The 24,028-nt window shown below is 47.4% G+C and overlaps 1 protein-coding gene across 3 annotated transcripts in view; it reads left to right on the forward strand.

The window, feature by feature from the left end:
* The window catches only part of EML3 (EMAP like 3), a 192,620-nt gene that overhangs the window by 74,540 nt on the left and 94,052 nt on the right, over positions 1-24,028 (forward strand). For all 3 annotated transcript variants that reach the window (XM_029614870.1, XM_029614868.1, XM_029614869.1), the window contains exons 2-3: positions 14,766-14,927; positions 15,258-15,369. In XM_029614870.1, coding sequence (XP_029470730.1) covers positions 14,766-14,927; positions 15,258-15,369 — 274 coding nt within the window. The remainder of the gene's footprint in view (positions 1-14,765; positions 14,928-15,257; positions 15,370-24,028) is intronic.

Below are 24,028 nucleotides of genomic sequence, written 5' to 3' on the forward strand. Positions count from 1 at the left end.
AGGTAACCTGCACAGAGCGGCAGTTATGACCCTTAACAGAAGGTACGGAGGTAACCTGCACAGAGCGGCAGTTATGACCCTTAACAGAAGGTACGGAGGTAACCTGCACAGAGCGGCAGTTATGACCCTTAACAGAAGGCATGGGGGTGACCTGCACAGAGCGGCAGTTATGGCCGTTAAGAGAAGGCAAGAAGGTGGATGGTGGGAAACCTGAACAGAATGGCAGTTACTATTAATGGAAAGCATGGAGTGCTGGGTAACAGAAGGCAGGGGGTTACCTACCTAAAGTGGTACTAAATACCACTGTTAACAGGAGGCAATTGGAGGTGTCAGCGTTATCTGCATGGAGTGGCAGATACTACCATAAAAAAAGGAGAAACCTTGCTGGGCAGACTGGATGGACCACTTGTGTCTTTTCCTGCTGACATTTACCATGTTGCTTTGCATCCCTCTTTGCGGTTTCAAATGAGATGGAGTGAGGTGACTAATGGGGTAGGGATGCTGAGTAATTGGGAGAAAGGTAGAGGTGTGTCCGTGAAGGCGAAGGGATAGACGATTAGAGAAAGGGAGTTATCCTGTAGAAGAATAGGAATTCTGAAATCTTTTTAGTTCAATTGTACTGCATGGAAAGGCTGATGCAGAAACAACACAGCATTGCCTGCAATTCAGCGCTCATTTTGGGAGCATAAACGTTACTGCCAGTGCAGTGAGTATTTTAAAATGGGAGGAATACGTAGCGCCCTCTCCTGGAAATCACATGCAACCGAGGGCACAAATGTAGAGAGGTGTATGGGTCCGGCCAGGATTTTCTCAACACTGGAAACTTAACTCCAGGGTCACAGATGGACTTTAAATAGGTTAAAAAAACAAACAAACAGAAGCCCCCCCCCCACCCAGATTCCCAGCCTCCATCCCCCCCACCCCCCCCCCCCTTTTTCCCCCCCCCCCCCCTCCTAAGGCGTTCCCTTTTTTTCCCTTTCTTCCCCCTCCTTAGGCCTTTTTCTCCCCCCTCCTTAGGCTTTTCCCCCCCTCCCAAGGCTTTCCCTTTCGCCTCTCCTTGCCCGCCCTTCCCCCTTTATCTTCCTACAATTTTACAAAATTGTTCATTTTAGTCCGATATAATCAATCCTATGCTAATTGTCACTAATGTAAATATTCCTTTTTCTGTAAATAAGTTCCTTTTATTTCTTATGTTAACTGTTGTTTTTTATACTCTCACTCATGCTACCTATCTTTCCCTCTCTCCTTCCTGTCTCCCTTACCCCCCCCCCCCCTTTTTCTGGCCTGCTCCCATCCCCCGGCCCCCTGTTCATTGTAATTTCCTCCTTTAACTGAGTTACTTGTAAACCGGCGTGATGTGCCTCACGAACGTCGGTATATTAAAAGTTGTTAAATAAATAAAATAAATAAATAAGAACAAAATGTAAAATTGTCCAATACACTTTGCGATAGGTATTGACTTATCTGGCTGTCTGGAGAGTTTTGCCTCTGCCACTTGGATAGATAAGCGAGTAGTTATCTGGCTATCTTGTGTGGGTCACCACTATTTAGCTGGATAAGTACTTATCTGACTAAGTAGCAGCGACCCTGCACCAGTTAACCGGGTAAGTCATTACTTATCTGCAAAGTGCCCACAGGGACACTGCCCCCTCCCTTCCTGAGTAGGAGCATTCGGCCTGTGCCAAACGCACATTTTAAAGGCAACGCACTTAACTCCCGATGCATTAGCCTATCATTAGCTTGCTGCATCCGGAGTTTAAAAAAAAATTTAATCTGAGCGTTAAGACTGTGTGCAGAAATCCAACGCCCAGTGTTTTAATGCCCTGATTACTGCATCGGCCTGAGAGTTTGCTAAGAACTCAACCTCATACCCAGGGCTCAATTTGTGTCTCTTCCAGCCCCTCCCCTCCAGGCAGCCTGCGGGGGGGGGGGGGGGGTGAGGAAGAAGAGCGGTGAGCCACTCTGTCCCTTAATACAACGTGGAGGGGGGTCTGTGATCCCGAAGCAGACACTGCAGAGCAAAGAGCAGACACAAAAAAAAGAGGCGAGTCAGCACAGGTCTGAAACCTTGGCCTTGATGATTGGCACTACTGCTCCCACGTTTCAGACTTGTGCTAATTCAACCCCCTTTTTCTGTCTGTTACCTAAGGCAGAATGACGCAGAATGGCGTTCAGGCACCTTTTCTCTAGGACCCAGGGGAGCGGGGCAGAGCCAGCAGTGTAAATCCGTTCTGCTTCCCCCAATGGAAATGGAGCAGAGTTGGTGGTTGCATGGATCATTTCTGGCTCCCAGACACCCTGAGGAAGCAAAGCAGAGTGTGCTGGAGCTGCGTGCCCTGAAATGGGGGTAACTACATGGCCTCGAGTTTTGTGCAATTTCCCAGCAGAACTGTGGACGCCATGAGGAAAAATGGCCAAGGTTGAAGAGATTCAGGCCGAGTGCCTGTTAACTCCACTGCTTCTGTCATTACTGAGTGTGTAAGCTTCCTGGCCCCACTGCTACTTATTTTGCTGGGTTCCTGGGACTCGCCACCTCTTCTGCTGGTAACCACATTGGAGGAGGGGGAGGGGACAAAAGAATGAGGGGATGTGGCAGGGGGGAGAGGGAAAGGAGAGTGAGTTGAGGAGGAAGAGTGAGTGAGGGGAATATAGGGACATAATAGCCAACTCCCAACTTCAGACTGGCAACCCTGGTGCTGCCTTGGAGGAAGAAGGTCTCATGATGGGAGAGCATCAACCTGGCGCAGCAGGAAAGGATCCTGTAGCAAGGACCTGCTCTCCAGGTGATGCATTGTCCTTTCGCACTGAGGATATCTCCCCAAGGCCTACTGCCCAGGAGGGAAGGGTTAGGTCGGCCATCTTAGTTGGTGATTTGATTATTAGGAATGTAGACAGTTGGGTGGCTGGTGGGTGTGAGGATCGCCTGGTAACTTGCCTACCTGGTGCGAAGGTGGCGGACCTCACGCGTCACCTAGATAGGATTTTAGACAGTGCTGGGGAGGAGCCGGCTGTCGTGGTACATGTGGGCACCAAAGACATAGGAAAATGTGGGAGAGAGGCTCTGGAAGCCAAATTTAGGCTCTTAGGTAGAAAGCTTAAATCCAGAACCTCCAGGGTAGCATTCTCTGAAATGCTCCCTGTTCCACGTGCAGGTCACCAGAGGCAGGCAGAGCTCCGGAGTCTCAATGCGTGGATGAGACGATGGTGCAAGGAAGAGGGATTCAGTTTTGTAAGGAACTGGGGACAGGGCCAGTGCAAGGGGATTGGGCGCCCTAGGCACCTTCAGCCTTGCACCGCCCCCAGCCGAAGCCCCGACTCCTCCTCCCCCCCAAAAGAAAACTTACAAAATACCTGGTGGTCCAGGTGGGGGCCCGGGAGCGATCTGCCGCACCCAGGGCCTCGGCTTCCACTAAGCAAAATGGCGCCGGTGGCCTTTAGCCCCTACCATGTGACAGGAGCTACCAGTGCCATTGGTTGGCCCCTGTCACATGGTAGGGGCTAAAGGCCACTGGCGCCATTTTGCTTAGTGGAAGCTGAGGCCCCAGGAGCAGCAGATTGCTCCTGGGCCCTCCGCTGGACCACAAGGGGGGCGTCGGGAGGGTGGCACGGTGAGGTGGGGGCTGGCAGAATTTTGAAAGGGCGCTTTTTGCCCTTTCAAAATTTTTCCGCCTGCCGTGGTGCCCCCTAAGTCGCGGTGCCCTAGGCACAGGCCTAGCTCACCTAATGGTTCCTCCACCCTGACTGGGGAACCTTTTGGGGAAGGGGGAGTCTCTTCCGAAGGGATGGGCTCCACCTTAACCAGGGTGGAACCAGACTGCTGGTGCTAACCTTTAAAAAGGAGATAGAGCAGCTTTTAAACTAGAACAAAGGGGAAAGCCGACAGTCGCTCAGCAGCGCATGGTTCGGAGAGAGGTATCTTCAAAGGATACTAATGATGCATTAGAATTAGGGCATCCCGACAGTGAGGTTCCAATAATTAGAAAAGTAGTCCAAGTGCCTGTAACTAAAAACTCATCTGAGCTAAAAAAATTCTAACTTATCCCTATCAATTAAAAAGCAGAATGAAAATACAAACAAAAAACAAACTTTGAAATGTTTGTATGCTAATGCCAGAAGTCTAAGAAGTAAGATGGGAGAATTAGAATGTATAGCAGTGAATGATGACAGAGACTTAATTGGCATCTCAGAGACATGGTGGAAGGAGGACAACCAATGGGACAGTGCTATACCGGGGTACAAATTATATCTCAATGACAGAGAGAGCACTCGGAAGGAGGTGTGGCGCTTTATGTCCGGGATGGCATAGAGTCCAACAGGATAAACATCCTGCATGAGACTAAATACAAAATTGAATCTTTATGGGTAGAAATCCCTTGTGTGTCAGGGAAGACTATAGTGATAGGGGTATACTACCGTCCACCTGGTCAAGATGAGACTGACAGAGAAATGCTAAGAGAAATTAGGGAAGCTAACCAAATTGGTAGTGCGGTAGTAATGGGAGATTTCAATTACCACAAAGTCACGAGTGCAAGTAAAGAGATCAAAGTCCCATTCACTTAATATAACAATTTATTGACCATGAATAAAGTTCATATCTTATTTAATTCGGCAACTCCATATCAGTGGTAACAAGCATGTAGTTTTCTATGTCCCCCGACACGGTCCCGTGTTTCGCGGAGGCTGCATCGGGAGGGACCCAAAGGAATCATTCATATCTAAAATGTGATATAACATAGTATGAGAAACGGAACACACACTGCCGAGCAAGTAATATCATTAAAGTACACGTACCCATTCCATTCTTCTCAGGAGCGCGCTCACCCTGTGATCTGACAGCCATTTAAAGAAAAGGCGCGGAAACAGACTCTCGCGAGATACAACAATCAGCGGGCAAAGGAAATTAGTAGAATAGGTGCCATTCAATATCTTTGTTGAGGCCAGAAGGGGCTACTGTGTTTAAAGTGTGGATCCATCGCTGCTCCCTCCGACCCAGCGCACCGGAGAAATCTCCTCCCCGTGGAGGGGGCGAGACCACCTCCAATACGGAGAAAGAGAGAGAGTCAATGGAGTGTTCAGCTTGGAGCCAGTGGGACACCAGAGGTTCATCGATTCTAGAGGATCTTATATTCGAACAATGTTCAATGACCCGTGTCTTTATCATTCGGGATGTTTTCCCCACGTATAACAATGAGCAGGGGCATCTTATCACATAGATCACTCCTTTTGTGCAGCAATTTGATTGAGAATATAGTTTGAACACACGTCCTGTCACAGGGTGTGTAAATGTGGTGGCCAGTTGTGTGTGCCTGCACATAGTGCAGTGACCGCACGGAGTGTGTTGTCCGTTTGTTGTATCGGGAAAATGTGTCACTGGTGCTGTGTGCACTAAACGGTCTCTAAGATTGGTTGCACGTTTAAAAGTAAAGCGCGGGGGACCCTGCATTATAGTGTTCAAAGACAAAGATGACCAATGTCGTTTGACCATCTTAGCTATGGCCCTGCCAACAATGGAAAAAGGGAGAATGCAGTTATGGGTGACCTCATCTGATGACGTAGAAGATGTAAATAGCCACTCTCTTTGTGTGTACAGGGCACGTTTAAAAGCCCTTTTGATGACTCGCATGGGGTAACCTCTCTCTGTAAAACGGTCAACCAACCCATTAGACTGAGAAAGGAATTCCTGGCGTGTGGAGCATATCCGACGGAGTCTCAAAAATTGACCCGTGGGAATATTGTCCCTCAGTGCCCGCGGATGACAGCTGTTATAGGCCAATAAGGTATTGCGGTCAGTGTGTTTACGGAACAAAGTAGTTTCAAAATGGTCCGCCACCCAGGCTACATCAATATCTAAAAAAGAGATTCGCGAGGGATGAATGCAGTGATTGAACTGGATATTAACATTGACTGTATTGATCCAGTCCAGGAACAAATAAAACTTGAATGTCTGTACCTGTCCAAACAATAAAGATGTCATCAATATAGCGCAGCCATACATGGATGAACTGGGACCACATTGAAGAGTAAATGTTTAAAGTCTCATATTCAGCCATGTATAGGCACGCCAGACTGGGGGCCATAGTCGCCCCCATTGCAGTCCCCTTTATCTGCTGATAAACTATGTCCTGGAACTGAAAAAAGTTTTTTGTCAATGCTAATTCAGCAAGTTGAACTAAAAAAGCGGTGGTAATCCGCTGTGGAGCAGGGCGTGTGTTCAAATATTTCTCAATCACTATAAGGGCCTCACTTAGGGGGATATTTGAATACAGGGATACTACATCAAGTGTGATCAGAAAGATCGTGGATTGAGGAACCTGCAAAGATGATAATATGGTCATAAAGTGGGATGAATCCCGCACATAGGAGTTGATCTGGGGTACCATGGGTTTCAGAAACACATCAACAAACTGTGAGAGTGGCTCTAATAAAGAGCCAATCCCGGACACGATAGGGCGTCCCGGCGGTTTTTCAAGGGACTTGTGTATTTTTGGGAGAATGTAGAATAAAGGCATTACTGGATGTGTGGAGACCAAAAACTTGGACTCCTTCATAGTGATGATATGCGCCTCCATAGCGGATTGTACCACTGATTGAATATGTTTACGTAGTGAGTCGGTGGGATCGGAGGTGAGTGGGACATAGAATGAAGTGTCTCCCAATTGTCTAAGCACTTCTGCCACATAATCTGTTTTATTGAGTATAACTATCCCTCCTCCCTTGTCCGCTGGTTTTATGACTATCGAGGGATCATGAGATAAAGCCGTCAAAGCACTAGCCTCCTCCTTTGTCAGGTTATATCTAATGTACTGGTAATGTGAGCAAATCCGTGATACATCATCACATACAAGGCGCTCAAACGCCCCCAGCGTGACATCCCCCACTCCCGGTGGAGTCCATTTCGATTTCACATGTACCACGGAGGAATCACAGGCCGGGGGGAAATTCTGAAAGAAAAGTTTTAATTTCAAAGATCGAAAGAATCGATGTAAATGAGTCAAAATATCAAAAGCATCACCCTTCTGAGTGGGAACAAACGATAGTCCACGATGTAAAACATTTAATTCAATGCTAGATAGGATACGTGATGACAAATTGAAGACTGTGTCCTTCATTGCCACAGTTCTGTCTGGGTCCGAGGGGGGCGGGACGGTCGCTGTTGTTGACCGGTCTGAGACATTGGAGGAGCCTCTCGTGAGCGGGGTTGTCGTCCATCCTGCTTTGGTCGTGACTGTCCCGAGTCTAAAAAAGAAGCCGCTATTGAGGCATATCTGGAGGAAGAAAATGGCAATACAGATGTAGAATCGCCAGACGTGGCAGCTGGGGCTTGTGCAGTATGTGAAGAGCGTCCCGATGTTGCAGCAGCAGCCGCCCCACGGGCTCGGCGATTCTGGCCCCTGGTGCGTGGGCCGCGGTTGTCCTCTCCTGAAGATTCCCCGGAAGAGGAACTGTCGGCGAAGGTGACTTTCCTGGACGGCTTCTGCGCCATCCATTTGTACACGTACCCAGACTGGTAATCCCCAGCGTCTCTCTGGAATTTACTAAATTTAACCGCTTTCAAATCAGAGCGAAATTTCTGTAAATTCTCCTGAAATTCCTCCAGCTGTAACTCAAACTGTTCCGCCGAGCAAGATTGTTTAATAACTTCCAACTTCTGTGAGACTTCGTGTTGCAGAGTGTCATGAGTGTCCTTGTTGGTTTCAATAATAAGGACCATAAGGTCCAAGGAACACTTATTGAGGATTTGGTTCCAGCGATTAATGAAAGCTGGGTTTTCCGTGTGTAACCTCGGCTCTTTCTGGATTCGCAACCCCCTTGGAATGCGACGAACGCGGCAGTATTCTATCAATGTAGCCGAATGCAGTTCTGCCCTCGTAAGGCGTTTCTGGATATTAATAAGTTCTGACCAAGACACCGGGGGAGCTGGGTCCGAGGAGTCTTCTGAGAAGAACAGGGTATTGGTGAGGACTGCGTTTACCGCGTCTTCAGTGTACTGAAGACTAACTGGGTAAATGTATCATCGGGACATGTTAGAGAGATAAAGTTCCTGGATGGAATAAATGATAGCTTTATGGAGCAATTGGTTCAGGAACCGACGAGAGAGGGAGCAATTTTAGATCTAATTCTCAGTGGAGCACAGGATTTGGTGAGAGAGGTAACAGTGGTGGGGCCACTTGGCAATAGTGATCATAATATGATCAAATTTGATTTAATGACTGGAAGGGGGACAATAAGCAAATCCACGGCTCTCGTGCTAAACTTTCAAAAGGGAAACTTTGATAAAATGAGAAAAATAGTTAGAAAAAAACTGAAAGGAGCAGCTACAAAGGTAAAAAGTGTGCAAGAGACGTGGACATTGTTAAAAAATACCATCTTAGAAGCACAGTCCAGATGTATTCCACACATTAAGAAAGGTGGAAAGAAGGCAAAACGATTACCGGCATGGTTAAAAGGTGAGGTGAAAGAAGCTATTTTAGCAAAAAGATCTTCATTCAAAAATTGGAAGAAGGATACAACAGAAACATAGAAATGACTGCAGATGAAGACCAAACGGCCCATCCAGTCTGCCCAGCAAGCTTTCACACTTATTTTTTCTCATACTTATCTGTTACCCTTGGCCCTTATTAGTAACGTTTTGGTTCTAGTTACCTTCCACCCCTGCCATTGTTGTAGAGAGAAGTGCTGGAGCTGCATCTAAGTGAAGTATCTAGCTTAATTGGTTAGGGGTAGTAACCGCTGCAATAAGCAAGTTACTCCCATGCTTATTTGTTTACCCAGTCTGTGCAATTCAGTCCTTGTTTGTTATTGTCTGAATATAAATCCTCTTGTCTTCATTCCCCCTAACATTGAAGCAGTGAGCTGTGCTGGATGTTACGACCATGGCTGCTATGCCGCCTCCTCACCACCAGAGGTCCCCCACGAGCATGTTCTTCTGGCTGGCCCACTCCCTCCTTCCTGTCTACTCTATACCCCAGACTTTCCTTTATAACCCTGTCTAGCAGTTTCATCGGTGCTTCAGCATCGAGCTCGCCTGGGCTCCCTGCTCTAGCCTTCCGTGTTTGTGTATCTGGCCTATGGGCCTTCTGTGTGTGTGTGGCCTACGGGCCTTCTGACCTGCCTTGCCTTGCTATTGTGTATCTGGCCTACGGGCCTTCTGTGTGTGTGTGGCCTACGGGCCTTCTGACCTGCCTTGCCTTGCTATTGTGTATCTGGCCTATGGGCCTGCTGTGTGTGTGTGGCCTACGGGCCTTCTGACCTGCCTTGCCTTGCTATTATGTGTCTGGCCTACGGCACCCTGCCTACTGTGTGTGTGTGGCCTACGGGCCCTCTGCCTACTGTGTGTGTGTGGCCTACAGGCCTTCTGACCTGCCTTGCTATTGTGTGTCTGGCCTACGGCACCCTGCCTACTGTGTGTGTGTGGCCTACGGGCCCTCTGCCTACTGTGTGTGTGTGTGGCCTACGGACCTCTACCTATTGTGTGTGTGTGGCCTACGGGCCCTCTGCCTGCCGTCTGTGGCCTACGGGCTCTCTGTCTGCTGTCTGTGGCCTATGGGCTTTCTCCGCTCTGCTGCCTTCGGGCTTATGTGTTTCATGTTCAATGTTAGTGCTGTCCTGGTTTGTTTGTTCAGTTCTCTGTCAGTCTTGTTTCCTCAAACCAGTCACTTATACCTCCAGCCATTATTACTCTTACCTGCACGCTTCCTGAATTCATCCTTACCAGCACCCAGTTCCAGTTTCCTGTACACCTTTACCTACATTCACGCTCACACATACCTCCATGCTGTTCCAGTATTCAAGTTCACCCTTACCTTCATGCATCTGGTATCAGGTATCTCCAGCCAGTATTAGACTCAGTCTGCCTATTCCACCTTCCCACTTGCCCATAGGGTTTACTCATTCCTGCCTGCACCAGCCAGCATCTAGACTCTTCTGCAGTCCTGCCTTTCTCCACCCTGAGACACCCCTGTTAGTGGTGTTCACGACTCCTGACCGGAGCCCATTCGTAACACTGGATATGTATTCCAAGTGAATTATCAGGCTTAATTGATTTGGGGTAATAACCGCTGTAACAAGCAAGCTATACCCACGCTTATTTGTTTACCCAGACTATGCAATTCAGTCCTTGTTGGTTGTTGACTGAATGTAAATCCTCTTATCTTCATTCCCCCCTGCCATTGAAACAGAGAGCTATGCTGGATATGCATTGAAAGTGAAGTATCAGGCTTATTTGGTTTGGGGTAGTAACCGCCGCAACAAGCAAGCTACTCTCCTGCTTTTTTGTGAATGCAAATCCTTTTTTCACATTTCCTCTTGCCGTTGAAGCATAGAGCAATGTTTGAGTCGCATTAACCTTGTGTATGTTTATTGAATAAGGGTATTAATCACCAGGTAGTAGCTGTCATTCCCGCAAGCCACCCCCATGCCTCTTCTCTTCATTCACATCCTCTAGACTTTATGGATCCACAGTGTTTATCCCACGCCCCTTTGAAATTCTTCACAGTTTTGGTCTTCACCACTTCCTAAAACTGTGAAGGACTTCAAATAGGATAATGATTAAGCGTTGGTAAGTTAAATGTAAGACATTGATAAGACAGGTTAAGAGAGAATTTGAAAAGAAATTGGCCATAGAGGCAAAAACTCACAGTAAAAATTTTTAAAATATATCAGAAGCAGAAAACCTGTGAGGGAGTCAATTGGACTGTTAGATGATTGAGGGGTTAAAGGGGCACTTAGAGAAGATATGGTCATCGCAGAAAGATTAAATGATTTCTTTGCTTCGGTGTTTACTGAAGAGGATGTTGGAGAGATACCCGACCCGGAAAAGGTTTTCATGGGTAATGATTCAGATGGACTGAACCAAATCACAGTGAACCTAGAAGATGTGGTAGGCCTCATTGACAAACTGAAGAGTAGTAAATCACCTGGACTGGATGGTATACACCCCAGAGTTCTGAAGGAACTAAAAAATGAAATTTCAGACCTATTAGTAAAAATTTGTAACCTATCATTAAAATCATCCATTGTCCCTGAAGACTGGAGGATAGCAAATGTAACCCCAATATTTAAAAAGGGCTCCAGGGGAGATCCGGGAAACTACAGACCAGTTAGCCTGACTTCAGTGCCAGGAAAAATAGTGGAAAGTGTTCTAAATATCAAAATCACAGAACATATAGAAAGACATAGTTTAATGTAACAAAGTCAGCATGGCTTTACCCAGGGCAAGTCTTGCCTCACAAATCTGCTTCACTTTTTTGAAGGAGTTAATAAACATGTGGATAAAGGTGAACCGGTAGATGTAGTGTATTTGGATTTTCAGAAGGCGTTAGACAAAGTTCCTCATGAGAGGCTTCTAGGAAAAGTAAAAAGTCATGGGATAGGTGGCGATGTCCTTTCGTGGATTGCAAACAGAGAGTAGGATTGAATGGGCAATTTTCTCAGTGGAAGGGAGTGGGCAGTGGAGTGCTTCAGGGATCTGTATTGGGACCCTTACTGTTCAATCTACCTTATAAATGGCCTGTGACCGACGGCCCGCAAATGCGCAGTAGAGCACAGCTCTACTGCGCATGTGCGGGCAAGGACGTTGGTCAGAAAAAAAAAATGGCGGTGGGGCCGCAGGAGCGGGAGGAGAAGCAGCGGCGGTGCCGCTACTTCTCCTCCCCGAGATCTGCCGGCAGATCTGGGGAGGAGAAGTAGCTGGGGAGGAGAAGTAGCGGCACCGGCAGGAGCGGGAGGAGAAGTAGCACCGCTACTTCTCCTCCCCAGATCTGCCGGCAGATCTCGGGGGGGGGGGGTGTCACTCCCGTGCCCCCCCCCCCCCCGAGATCTGCCGGCAGGAGCGGGAGGAGAAGTAGCGGCACCGGCAGGAGCGGGAGGAGAAGTAGCACCGCTACTTCTCCTCCCCAGATCTGCCGGCAGATCTCGGGGGGGGGGGTCACCCCCGCGCCCCCCCCCCCCCCCCCGAGATCTGCCGGCAGGAGCGGGAGGAGAAGTAGCGGCACCGCGCGCGCTCGGTGCCGCTACTTCTCCCCAGATCTGCCGGCAGATCTCGGGGGGGTCACTGCCGCGCGCGCGGGAGTGACCCCCCCCCCCGAGATCTGCCGGCAGGAGCGGGAGGAGTTAATGGAGCCGGGTGAGGGTTGCGGGAAGTCGCGCTTACGGCGCCGGGAGGAAATGGAGGTGGGTGAAGGGAGGGACTGAGTGGGAGGGAGGGAGAGGGGGACTGAGTGAGTGGGAGGGAGGGAGAGGGGGGACTGAGTGGGAGGGAGTGAGGGAGAGGGGGGACTGAGTGAGAGGAGAGGGAGGGTGGGGAGGAGTGGGGGAGGGGGGTGGTGAAGAGTGAGGGGAGAGAGAATGAGGGGGAGGTGAGAGACAGAGGGATGTAGCCCGTTTTAACGGGCTTTACGGCTTGTATATTTATAAATGATCTGGAAAGAAATACGACGAGTGAGATAATCAAATTTGCAGATGACACAAAATTGTTCAGAGTAGTTAAATCACAAGCAGATTGTGATAAATTGCAGGAAGACCTTGTGAGACTGGAAAATTGGGCATCCAAATGGCAAATGAAATTGAATGTGGATAAGTGCAAGGTGATGCATATAGGGAAAGATAACCTATACTATAGTTACACAATGTTAGGTTCCATATTAGGAGCTACCACCCAAGAAAGAAATCTAGGCATCATAGTGGATAACACATTGAAATCGTCAGCACAGTGTGCTGCGGCAGTCAAAAAAGCAAACAGAATGTTGGGAATTATTAGAAAGTTAATGGTGAATAAAACGGAAAATGTCATAATGCCTCTATATCGTTCCATGGTGAGACCGCACCTTGAATACTGTGTACAATTCTGGTCACCGCATCTCAAAAAAGATATAGTTGCGATGGAGAAGGTACAGAGAAGGGCAACCAAAATGATAAAGGGGATGGAACAGCTCCCCTATGAGGAAAGGCTGAAGAGGTTAGGGCTGTTCAGCTTGGAGAAGAGACGGCTGAGGGGGGATATGATAGAGGTCTTTAAGATCATGAGAGGTCTTGAACGAGTAGATGTGAATCGGTTATTTACACTTTCGAATAATAGAAGGACTAGGTGGCATTCCATGAAGTTAGCAAGTAGCACATTTAAGACTAATCGGAGAAAATTCTTTTTCACTCAGCGAACAATTAAGCTCTGAAATTTGTTGCCAGAGGATGTGGTTAGTGCAGTTAGTGTGGCTGGGTTTAAAAAAGGATTGGATAAGTTCTTGGAGGAGAAGTCCATTACCTGCTATTAATTAAGTTCACTTAGAAAATAGCCACTGCTATTACTAGCAACAGTAGCTTGGGATTGACTTAGTGTTTGGGTACTTGCCAGGTTCTTATGGCCTGGTTTTGGCCTCTGTTGGAGACAGGATGCTGGGCTTGATGGACCCTTGGTCTGACCCAGCATGGCACATTCTTATGTTCTCTCTATCTCTTCCTTACCACAGTGGTTCTCCGTCCCATGTCCCCACCCGTGCTCAATTTACAGCCACTCATCAAACACCCATAGGTGAAGAAGGACTGGTGCTTGAGCACTGGCAGTGGCTGGGAATGGAAGATCACTAGGATAAGGAGAAAGTTTGTGAAGAGTGTGTTCATGTACTGTATATGTGTGTGAGACAGAGTTCACACCCGGCCCTGGTCCTGCTTCCTTCCTCCTCCCCGCTCCACAGTTCCATTTCCTTTTTTCTACAAATTAAGCCCTGCACAAACCTCCTTGTTTTATGACACTCCCTAGTTCACTAGGCAGGGGCATGTTTTCCACCTCTGGTTTTTGAGAGAGGGAGCCTTCTGATCCCCTCCAGGTTGATATAGTTCATTTATCTTTTACTGTTTTATTTTTTATTTTTTTTATTTAAGGGTTTTTTATATACCGGGGCACGTTAAAAACATCACCTCGGTTCACAATGTAACATAACATAGCAACAGGCTTTACAATAATTTATAGTAGGAGGAAACATTGAGGCAACTAATTCAACTTGAAAGGTGGTTACATGTTCACATATTTTAAGTATATTCACATTAACTATATTCACAATAACTATATTTACATTTTAATTATTCACATGGTGCCAGGGAATATATGCGGAATATATAGGGTGAGAGGGGAGGAGGATGAGGGAGGGTTGGAGGAATGGGAATGGGGGTTGGAGGAATGGGAATGGGGGTTGGAGGAATGGGAATGGGAATGGATGAGGATCATGGTTGTTAAGTTCAATAGGGCGTGTCAGTCAGGGGGGGGCGTGAGGGTGGGGTGTGTATCTATGGGAGTAGACGGTTAGTCAGGGTATGCTAGTTTTAACGCGTTGATTTCACTGCTTTAGGTGATAAGGATTTTAGAATAACCTATTCTAGGAGAAAGGAGTAAGACTGAACAGGCGTTTTGATGTATTTTAAGATTATTTATGAAATGTCGCTTTTAGTTTTAATTTTTATATTGTTTTATGTTTTACTTGGCTATTTTACTGTTTATAATGTATAACCTTTGGTAAGGAGCAGAGATTTCAGATAACGTATGCTCATTTTTACAGCCCAGCCACATCCCAGGGACACGCTGGCTGTCCATACCCATGTAAAGTTGTCCACAATTAGTGACTTCTAGCTTTCAGCATTCCTGCTTGCCCAGTAGAGAGGCATTTTCTGAATGCAGGTTTTTTCAGTGCTAGCCTCACGTTTGCTCAGGGATGGATCCTGAACTTGGGAAGGAGCCCTTTCTGAACAGAATCTACTGTTGTATTTCCTTTTGTCAGATGGAAGCAGCGCAGACCATAATCGACTCGCCACTTTGGAAATCCGTTTGCAGACCCAGGAGGCTGAGATCACGCTGCTGAAATCTGCGCTGGCCAATGCCCTGCAGAGAATCCACTTCTACGACGAGCAGTTTCCCCTGCTGAAACAGCAGCTGCAGGAAGGTGAGCTGTACCTGTACTCGCAGAAATGATCACTGCAGTGCCAGCTCGAGTCTGTGTAAGTCATGTGCATGGGAGCCCCTGGCTCCTGTACTTCCAGGCTCTCTCACTAGGAGATGCTGGGGGGGGGGGGGGGGGGGAGAGTTCACAGTCTCTGCAGCTCTAGCCTCTCCCAGCAGGTGGCGCTGTAAGGCACGGTGCAGGAAGATTGGCTGTGTGGAGGGTGAGCTCACAGCTCCTGCAGTCCCACTGCCTTCAGCGGGAGGTGCTGCAGAACCTGGACTATTTATTTACAGGGTTTTTGTTTTGTTTTGTTTTTTTGCATTCCTGCAGTAAACTGCAATCTCTTCAGATGCGTTGGTCCCACAGACAGGAGCAGCACAATCAGAACGTCCTCGAGCTCTGCACAGGAGATTGACATAAGGGGTTTGGCCAGTAATATCAGGTACCCGAACCCTTTCTCTTCCTCTGCAAGCTCATAGAGATCCCTGTTAGTAGCTGCTTATTACACTATTGCCCCATGAGGGGCCCTGGCTGTGTGTGTGTGTGCTCTGCTGTCATCAGCACTTGATATGTTTCTGATTTCCCCTGTGGGTAGAAAAAGGTTTTTTTTAATCTGCTTTTTCCTGTGAGCATCATTGGCTGTTTATCTCCCTTCCTGTGCATGGCACTGGCTGTGTATCCGCTTTCTTGGGAACGGCGCAGTCTGTGCATTTGCTCTTTTCTGTGATCATCACTTGCTTTTTCATACAATGGGCACCATCTGTGTAACTGCTGCCTGGCGAGCATCACTGGCTGTGTGTCTGCTCTCTAGTAAATGAGAAATTACTACTTACCTGATAATTTCCTTTTCCTTAGACCGGGCAGATGAATTCAGGACCAGTGGGTTATCCACCTCTACCAGCAGGTGGAGGCGGAGCAAAGCTGACACCCGAAACAGGCAAGAGCCGCTACTTGCACCTTTAAGGAATTAAGGACCAACCCTTTATTCAATCCATCCTGCAAAAATTCCAAAATGAGCGGAAACTTAACCGAACGAGGAAGAAGACCTCAATCTTCACACCAAGCCTCAAACACCCGCCAAACGTGCACATAGGCTAAGGAAGCAGAGAACTTGCTCGCTCATGACAAGGTGGCAATCACTGTAGTAGAATTTCCCTGCTTCAGCAACCAAGCCTTCTCAAGGGTCTTACAGTATGTAAGACAAAAATCGAGTTAGATCTTCATGAAGAACAGGTCCCTGCTGCAACAGATTCCTTTATACCAGAAACCGGAGGGGGGGAGTCAACCAGGAGCCTTTGCAAACCCACATACCATGGTCTCCTGGGCCAATCTGGTAACACCAAAAGCACCATCCCCCTGTGACCCGCCTGCATGAGAGCATCGAGTCCCAAGGACTTCGGATCTCTCCTGCGACTGAAGAATCGAGGAACCTTCGCATTGTGAGAAGTCGCCAGCAGGTCTAGAAACGGAAGGCCTCAGCGATCCACTTTCAGCTGAAAAGCCTCGTCCGACAATACCCATTCTCCTGGGTCCAGACTTTTCCTGCTGAGAAAGTCTGCTCTTACATTGTCTTTTCCAGCAATGTGCAAGGCCGCAGTCTCCTGAAGATGCACTTCTGCCTATGCCATAAGTTGGTCTACGTCCTGCAACAATTGCTGCCGATTGATATAAGTCACTGTTGCACTGACCTACATTATCTGTACCGTTCGACCCTGCAACCTGCATGTGAACAGCAAGCATGCTAACCGGACCGCCCAGTTCCAGAGAGACTCTTCTGCCCTCCAGTGCCCTTGCACTGTCAGTTCCTGACAGGAAGCTCCCCAACCCTGGAGACTCACATCCGTCGTGAGTACTAACCAGTCCGGTGATTTTAGAGAAACGCCATTTATTAGAGGATCCGTTTGTAACCACCACTGTAGTTGAAAGCAGAACTCCATCGGCAGGTAGAGCCAAATTGAATAGTCCTCATCCTGTGGGCTCCAGTGCGACAGCAGGGAGCACTGAAGAGGATGCATATGAACCAACACCCATGGCACCACTTCCAGGGTTGCTGCCATCAAACCGAGTACTTGAAGATAGGACCACACTGTCGGGCATATAGTGATCAGCAACAGACACACCTGCACCATCAAGTTCTGAATACGAGCTTCTGGAAGGAAAACCCTGCCCTGCTTTGCGTCGAACCGAACACCGAGATACTCTAATGACTGAGATGGCTGAAGACTGCTCTTGGCCAGATTCACCACCCAAATGAGCTCTTGCAACAGGGGGATCACCTTGCGGGTCACCAGGCGACTCTTTTCCAGAGACTTGGCCTGAACCAGCCAGTCATCCAAATACAGGTGTGTCAGGATCCCATCCTTTCTCAACTCTGCTGCCACCACTACCATAACCTGATGGCCAGACCAAAAGGCAGTGCCCAAAACTGATAATGGCATCTCAACACTGCGAAATGCAGAAAAAGTTGGTGCTCCAATCAGATGGGAATATGGAGGTATGCCTTGGACAGATCCAAGGATGTCAAAAATTCCACCAACTGCACAGCCATTATCACTGAGCGCAATGTTTCCATGTGAAAATGAGTCACATGCAAATGACTGTTGAAATCCAGAATGGGCCGAAAGGAGCCCTCCTTCTTGGGCACAACAAAAAATATGGAATATCGACCCATATTTTCTTGAGACGTGGATACTGGGACCACAGCCCTCAGACTGAGGAGCCTTGACAATGTACACTCCACTGCTTGCTTCTTCTGAAGGGGAGTGGCAGGTAGATACCATGAACACATCCCGAGGAACACTGTGAAACTCCAGTGCATATCCCTCTCGTATCACCTCCAGGACTCACTGATCCGATGTGAGTTTGATCCACCTCTGATACAAGAGAGAGAGGCTCCCCACTATCTCCTGTTCCCAGGAATTGGTTGGCAAACCTTCATTGGGAGGTCAGGAGGTTCAACTTCCTGAGCCTGCACCCTATTTGGGCTGTCGAAGACGAAAGGACTGAGGCCTACCAAAAAGGTTTAGTACTCTGAAAGGTTGCTCCTCTGTAGGGTCAAAAATGCTTGGATGCCCTGGCATGACCTCTCCTACCAAAGGAGCATGGCATCTATTCTTATCCTCCAACCACTGAGGAACCAGGGATTCGCCCCACTTACTGGCCAGTTTCTCCAACTCACTCCCAAACAAGAGCGAGCCTTTAAAGGGCAACTTCATAAAGTTAGCCTTGGAGGTCGCATCGGTCAACCAATTTCTCAGCCATAGCTCATGCCTAGTGCTATTACCGAAGCCACCCCTCTGGCTGAGGTGTGGACCAAATCGCAGCCTGCATCTGCCAAAAAGATGGCTGCTGGCTCCATAACTGCCCTGGAATTCACTCCAGATTCATCGACCTCCTGAGAGAGACGTAAACAAGAACGAGCCACCAGGGAACAAGAAGAAGCTATTTGTAAGGCCATCGCCACTGCTTCAAATGCTTGCTTAAGAATGGCCTCAATCCTTCTATCATGCGCATCCTTCAAGGCCGCTCCTCCCTCCACAGGGATAGTTGCCCGTTTAGAGACGGCACAGACCAGCAAATCCACTTTCTGAAAACGCAGATGCTCTCTCAACACTGGATCCAGGGGGGATCAGGCCTTCCAAAACCCGAGCCCCTTTGAAATCAGCCTCCAGGGTGTCCCACTCAACATTAATCAATTTTGAATGGCCTCCATAATCGGGGAAAAAACAAGAAACCAAAATGGGATTTTTCTTTGGCTCACACATGGAATCTGCCCCAGGTATTCCCAGCATCTTTAATGTTCTTTTTTTTTTTTTTTTTTTTTAACAGTTTTATTGATGCAAACAAGTATACAATACAACAAGAAGAATAAAATATATATCCCAAAACTGAATGCATCACAGTCATTTCTTCCCTTTGAAACCTTCTTCCCTCCCTCCCCCTATATCTTCCCCTGTGGTGGACCACAAAATGACATAGACTGCTGGATTCTGGATACCAAACTCGGGTGATCACCACCAACACGTACAATAATTACATATCAATACAACGGTTCATGCATAGCTACAAAAGTGTGTATGCGACAGAAAAAGGGTGACAGAACAAGAGTGAGAAGGAGTCAGCACCCGCCCCCCGGCAACCTGAGCTCCAGGCTTCGTATTAGCAAATGAGGGAGTTCCAATATGGTCCACATGGGAGGTTCCTCAGACATAGGAGTCCTTTGAGGCTTAAGATAGAGTTGTCCAAGATGATCTCCACTGTAAGTAAGGCGTCCAGATGCAATAGAAGGCCTTTAATCGTTTGTGCTTTTCTGCGGTAAGTTTGTTCAAAGTGCATACCTGATCCGTTCTATGTTGCACCGCAGCCAGAGTCGTACCAGAATTATGTTTCCAAAGCCTCGCAATTTCCAGTCTGGCTGCTATGCAAATTTGAGTGCATAGGCCTACTACCCCCGTAGATTCCCCTTGTTCAAAATCATTCAACAGAGCTCCTGTTATGGAAAGGCATATAGGATGAGCCAACATCTCTGTCAGCCATCTCTCCACTTTCTGCCATAGTGGTTTTATACAATCCCCGTCCCACCACATGTGTAGGAAGGTTCCTTTAGTGTCACAGCCTCTCCAACATCGTCCATCACAGGTAGATAACATTTTCCCCAGTCTGGCTGGGGTAACATACCATCGATATAAAAGTTTATAACTGTTTTCAACAAGGAGCGCGGACACCGATGCCTTTCCTACACATAAAAAGATCCGATCCCAGTCTTGCTCAGTAAGGACCGTATCTAAATCAGCACTCCACGCCACAGCATGTCTAGGACTAACCAGCATTCTGGTATTTAGCAATTTATAGATTTTAGATAGCAATCCCCTCATGCCATGTGTATGGAAACAAAACCCTTCAAACAAGGTTTTCCCTCTGGAGAGATCCTCCCTTACTCCATTAGTAGAGCAAAAGTGAGCGAATTGTTGATAGGCCAAGAATTCCGTAATGGGCAAGCTTACTGTGTTCCGTAAGGTCTCAAAGGAGAGCAACTTGTCCCCCCCCCAAATGTGTTCCAGTCGTGTAATAGCTCGTGACTTCCAGGAGTGAAACGCTAATATAGGAATACCCGGCTTAAAATCAGTATTGTGATAGAGACTAGTAAGATAATAATAATTCCTAGATCCCACTAACTTTGTCTTCCATTTGAGCCACATGGATAAGGTATGCCTAGTCGTGGGTAGGAGCCCCTGAGTGTCCTTCCATGTATGTCGAGGTTGCCAAGGCATAGCTGCCAATAACATCCCCGGTGCCCTATCCTGTTCAATAAGTACCCAATGTTTCCCAACCCGTATCTCATGCCACTCGATGAGGGGGCGAACCTGGCCCGCCACCAGATACCACTGCAAATTGGGCACACTGAGTCCACCCTCTGTCTTGCTTTGATACAGCACTTGCCTACTGATGCGAGGCGGGCGCCTCTTCCAAATGAAACTGAATAGTCGCCTCTGCCACTGTTTAATGGCATCATTAGGGATCGGAATAGGCAAAGACTGAAATAGGTATAGCAATTTAGGTAAGATGTTCATCTTGACTGTGGCTATACGACCCAGCCAGGAAAGGGGCAGTCTATGCCATTTATCTAAATCAAAGAAAATTTTCCTAAGCAGTGGCGGGTAGTTGCTGCCATATAGATCTCTCGGATGGCTGGTTAGATAAATGCCCAAATACTTAAGTTTTTTGGATGCCCAGCGGAAGGGATGTAAGGGCCTTAAAAAGGTCACAGTGTCTGCCATACACGTAACATTAAGTATCTCAGACTTCTCCCAATTGACTTTGTAACCAGAAGCCTCACTAAAACATTTTATTTCTGCTTCAATCTCTAAAAGAGAAGCATGAGGATTCTGAACTATGAAAATAATGTCGTCTGCGAAGAGGCACAATTTAAACATAATGCCCCCTGCACTCAATCCTTTTATTCCCGGATTGCTCCTGATATTGATGGCTAACGGTTCTAGAAAGATGGCAAACAAGATGGGCGAGAGAGGGCAACCTTGACGTGTACCTCTCCCTACTTCAAAACAGTCAGAGTACCCCCCATTGATCTTAAGACAGGCTTTTGGGCTCTCATAAAGTTTGAGCAGCCATTCACAGAAATATGGACCAAATCCCATTTTCCGCAGCACTCCAAACAAAAACGGCCAATGGACCATGTCGAATGCTTTCTCTGCATCCATTGAAAGAAAAAGCGTTTCATCTGGGCGCTCATGGGCAATCCACAACAGATCAACCAACTTTCGAATGTTATCACCAGCCATTCTCCCCTGTATAAAACCGGCTTGATCTTGATGAATAAGAGTAGTGATATAAGTACTCAAGCGACTAGCTAGTATTTTCGCCAAGATCTTGAGGTCTAAATTTATCAAAGAAATGGGGCGATATGACCCGCACACCGTAGGATCACGACCCGGTTTAGGGAGGACTGTGATGCCTGCCAAATTTGCTTGTGGCCCCAGGGAAACGCCCTGCCTAAGAGAATTATATACCTTTTGTAGGTGAGCCACAATGAGAGGCCCATATTGCTTATAGAATTTAGCCGTCAAGCCATCGGGCCCCGGGGACTTTCCCACCTTTAAATCATGGATGCTATCCAAGATCTCCGCTGTAGTGATTTCAGCATCCAGGGCCGTTTGTGCATCAGATGTGAGAGAGGGAAGCGTCATGCCCTCCAGATATGCATCCACACTATCCTGTGATATGTTTGCATTCGGCGCATACAATTGAGAATAGAATTCCAGAAACCGTGTACGGATATCTGTATTCTTAGTGAGTATGCGGTCTCCTTGCGCTTTAATCTTTGCAATGGTATTCTGGTATTGGACATGTTTTAGCTTGTTAGCTAACTGCTTTCCCGCCCTATTACCGCCCTCAAAGAAGACCTGTTTCGCCAACAACATCTGGTGGGTGATATATTTGGATTCTAGCCTAGTTAAATCTTCTCTAGCTTTAGTGAGTTGTAGCCACACCCTCCTCGACCCTGCAGCCTGGTGTCGTCGAGATAGTAACTGTATAGTGTCTCGTAGCTCCTGTGCCGCTTTCGAGTCCCGTTTCTTAACAAACGTGCCTCTAGCAATCAAGAGACCCCTTAAATATGCCTTGAAAGCATCCCATACTATGGGGGCCGAAACTTCCCCCCCTCCATTTTGTTGGAAATAATATTTAATGTCATCACTAAGTGTTTTAGCAAAGGCCTCCTCTTGCAATAAAGTTTCATTAAGACGCCAGAATCGCACGCCAGTATCATATCCCTGTAAGGTCACCTCCACCACTACAGCAGCATGATCAGTCCATACCACCGGATGAATATCAGGCTTGTGGGCATAATTAAATAACCCTTTATCCGTGAGAATGTAATCTATCCTGGTATATGCCAGATGTGCAGCTGAATAGTAAGTATATACCCTAGATGTAGGGTAATGTACCCTCCATACGTCCATAAGCTGCCAAGTCTCCATCAATTCTTGCAGTTTAACCCGGTGTTTGCGAGGCGAAGAGACACAGCCCTTGGAGGCATCAATATGGGGAGATCGAACAACATTAAAATCACCCCCTATGATCAAATATCCTCTAGCGTGCGTCTGAAGCAGAGCGCCAAGTTGCTCAAAAAATAATCCCTGTGCCTTATTAGGCGCATATATGTTTATAATAGTATATTCCACCCCATCGATTGAGATAAGTAGGATGAGATAGCGACCCATTGGATCCCTGACACATCTCTGGCATTCAAACACCACTGTAGGGCCAAATAAAATTCCCACACCTGCGTACTTAGCATTCTTAGAGCTGGCCGCATAAAATTGGTGCGGAAAAGCAGAGGATTTCATCAGTTTTTCATATCTAGCCCGAAGATGAGTCTCCTGTATAAAAGCGACATCAGTTTTCAGATATCCCAGTTCCCTAAACAGCAAACGCCGCTTATAAGAAGTATTCAGCCCCTTTACATTTATAGAGGCTATGCGTATATTTGTCATGATAACCTATCATCTCCTTCTATCTCACATGCCCTAGGATAACAAGACCCTGCTCCCCTCACAATCACCCACAATGCTAACACACTATGAATCCTACATTCACCCTGATCATAGCAATGAACCCCTAGTAGCACATACGAAACCCTGCTACTCCTAAACCGTGCCCCCCCTCCCCCTTCCCCCCGCCCCCTCCCCAGAAACGATCTACTCACACCTCCCAGTAGATCAATGTTATACTATATCAGTAGAGGAAGAAATTAACAAACTGTGCTCCCCCCTCCCGTATATAACTTCATAAAGCAGTGACAAACAGGAATATGAGAACTATAACTTTGCAGTAAAAAGAGAACCTTTTTTAAACATCTGTGGCTGACAAGCCCTTGCATAATGCAGCTTCAAATCTAACCAAATGATAACAATTCTGAAATCAATAACCTAGGGCTCAGTCCCTCTCTTCAGGTATTGCCTGCAGCCTGCCTGGCTGCATCGGAGTGCCTCTTTAGCCTGCTATTCCGGGAGGTAGCTCTCTGCCATTTTGGAGGCTGTCCTTGGTAACTAGGTTTCCTGAGAGAGACACTGGTGTTAACCGTAGGAGAAAATCCTTTGTCTTTCAAAAGACCAATCGCTTCGGCCACCGTATAAGCCTGCGATGTTTTCCCCTCCCAAGTGTAGGATAGCCCGAATGGATGCATCCATCTATATTTGATGTTCTCTTGACGGAGAAATTGGGTGACCTCCTTGAACTCAAATCTGCTCTGTAGCGTAGCTTGCGACCAGTCAGCATACACTGATATTTCCTGGCCTTCCCAAGACCATTTGAGCTGTTTACGGGCTGCAGCAGCTATCTTCTCTTTTTGGGAATAGTAGTGAAAACAGACTATTATGTCCCTTGAGGTATTTGCTCTTGGTGGGCGCAATGCTCTATGGGCTCTGTCCATTTTTATGTCTTCAGCCGCTATAGAGGTAGCTTGTCCATCAGGTGATAATAAATGAGAACAAAAACGTGCAATCTGTTGCTCACAGTCATTGTTGGCAGTAGTTTCTGCGAACCCGCGAAAGCGGAGGTTTCCGCGCCGAGCCCTGTTTTCC

This window comes from Rhinatrema bivittatum, chromosome 8 (genome assembly GCF_901001135.1).
Source record: "Rhinatrema bivittatum chromosome 8, aRhiBiv1.1, whole genome shotgun sequence".
In the NCBI taxonomy this organism is placed as follows: Eukaryota; Metazoa; Chordata; class Amphibia; order Gymnophiona; family Rhinatrematidae; genus Rhinatrema; species Rhinatrema bivittatum.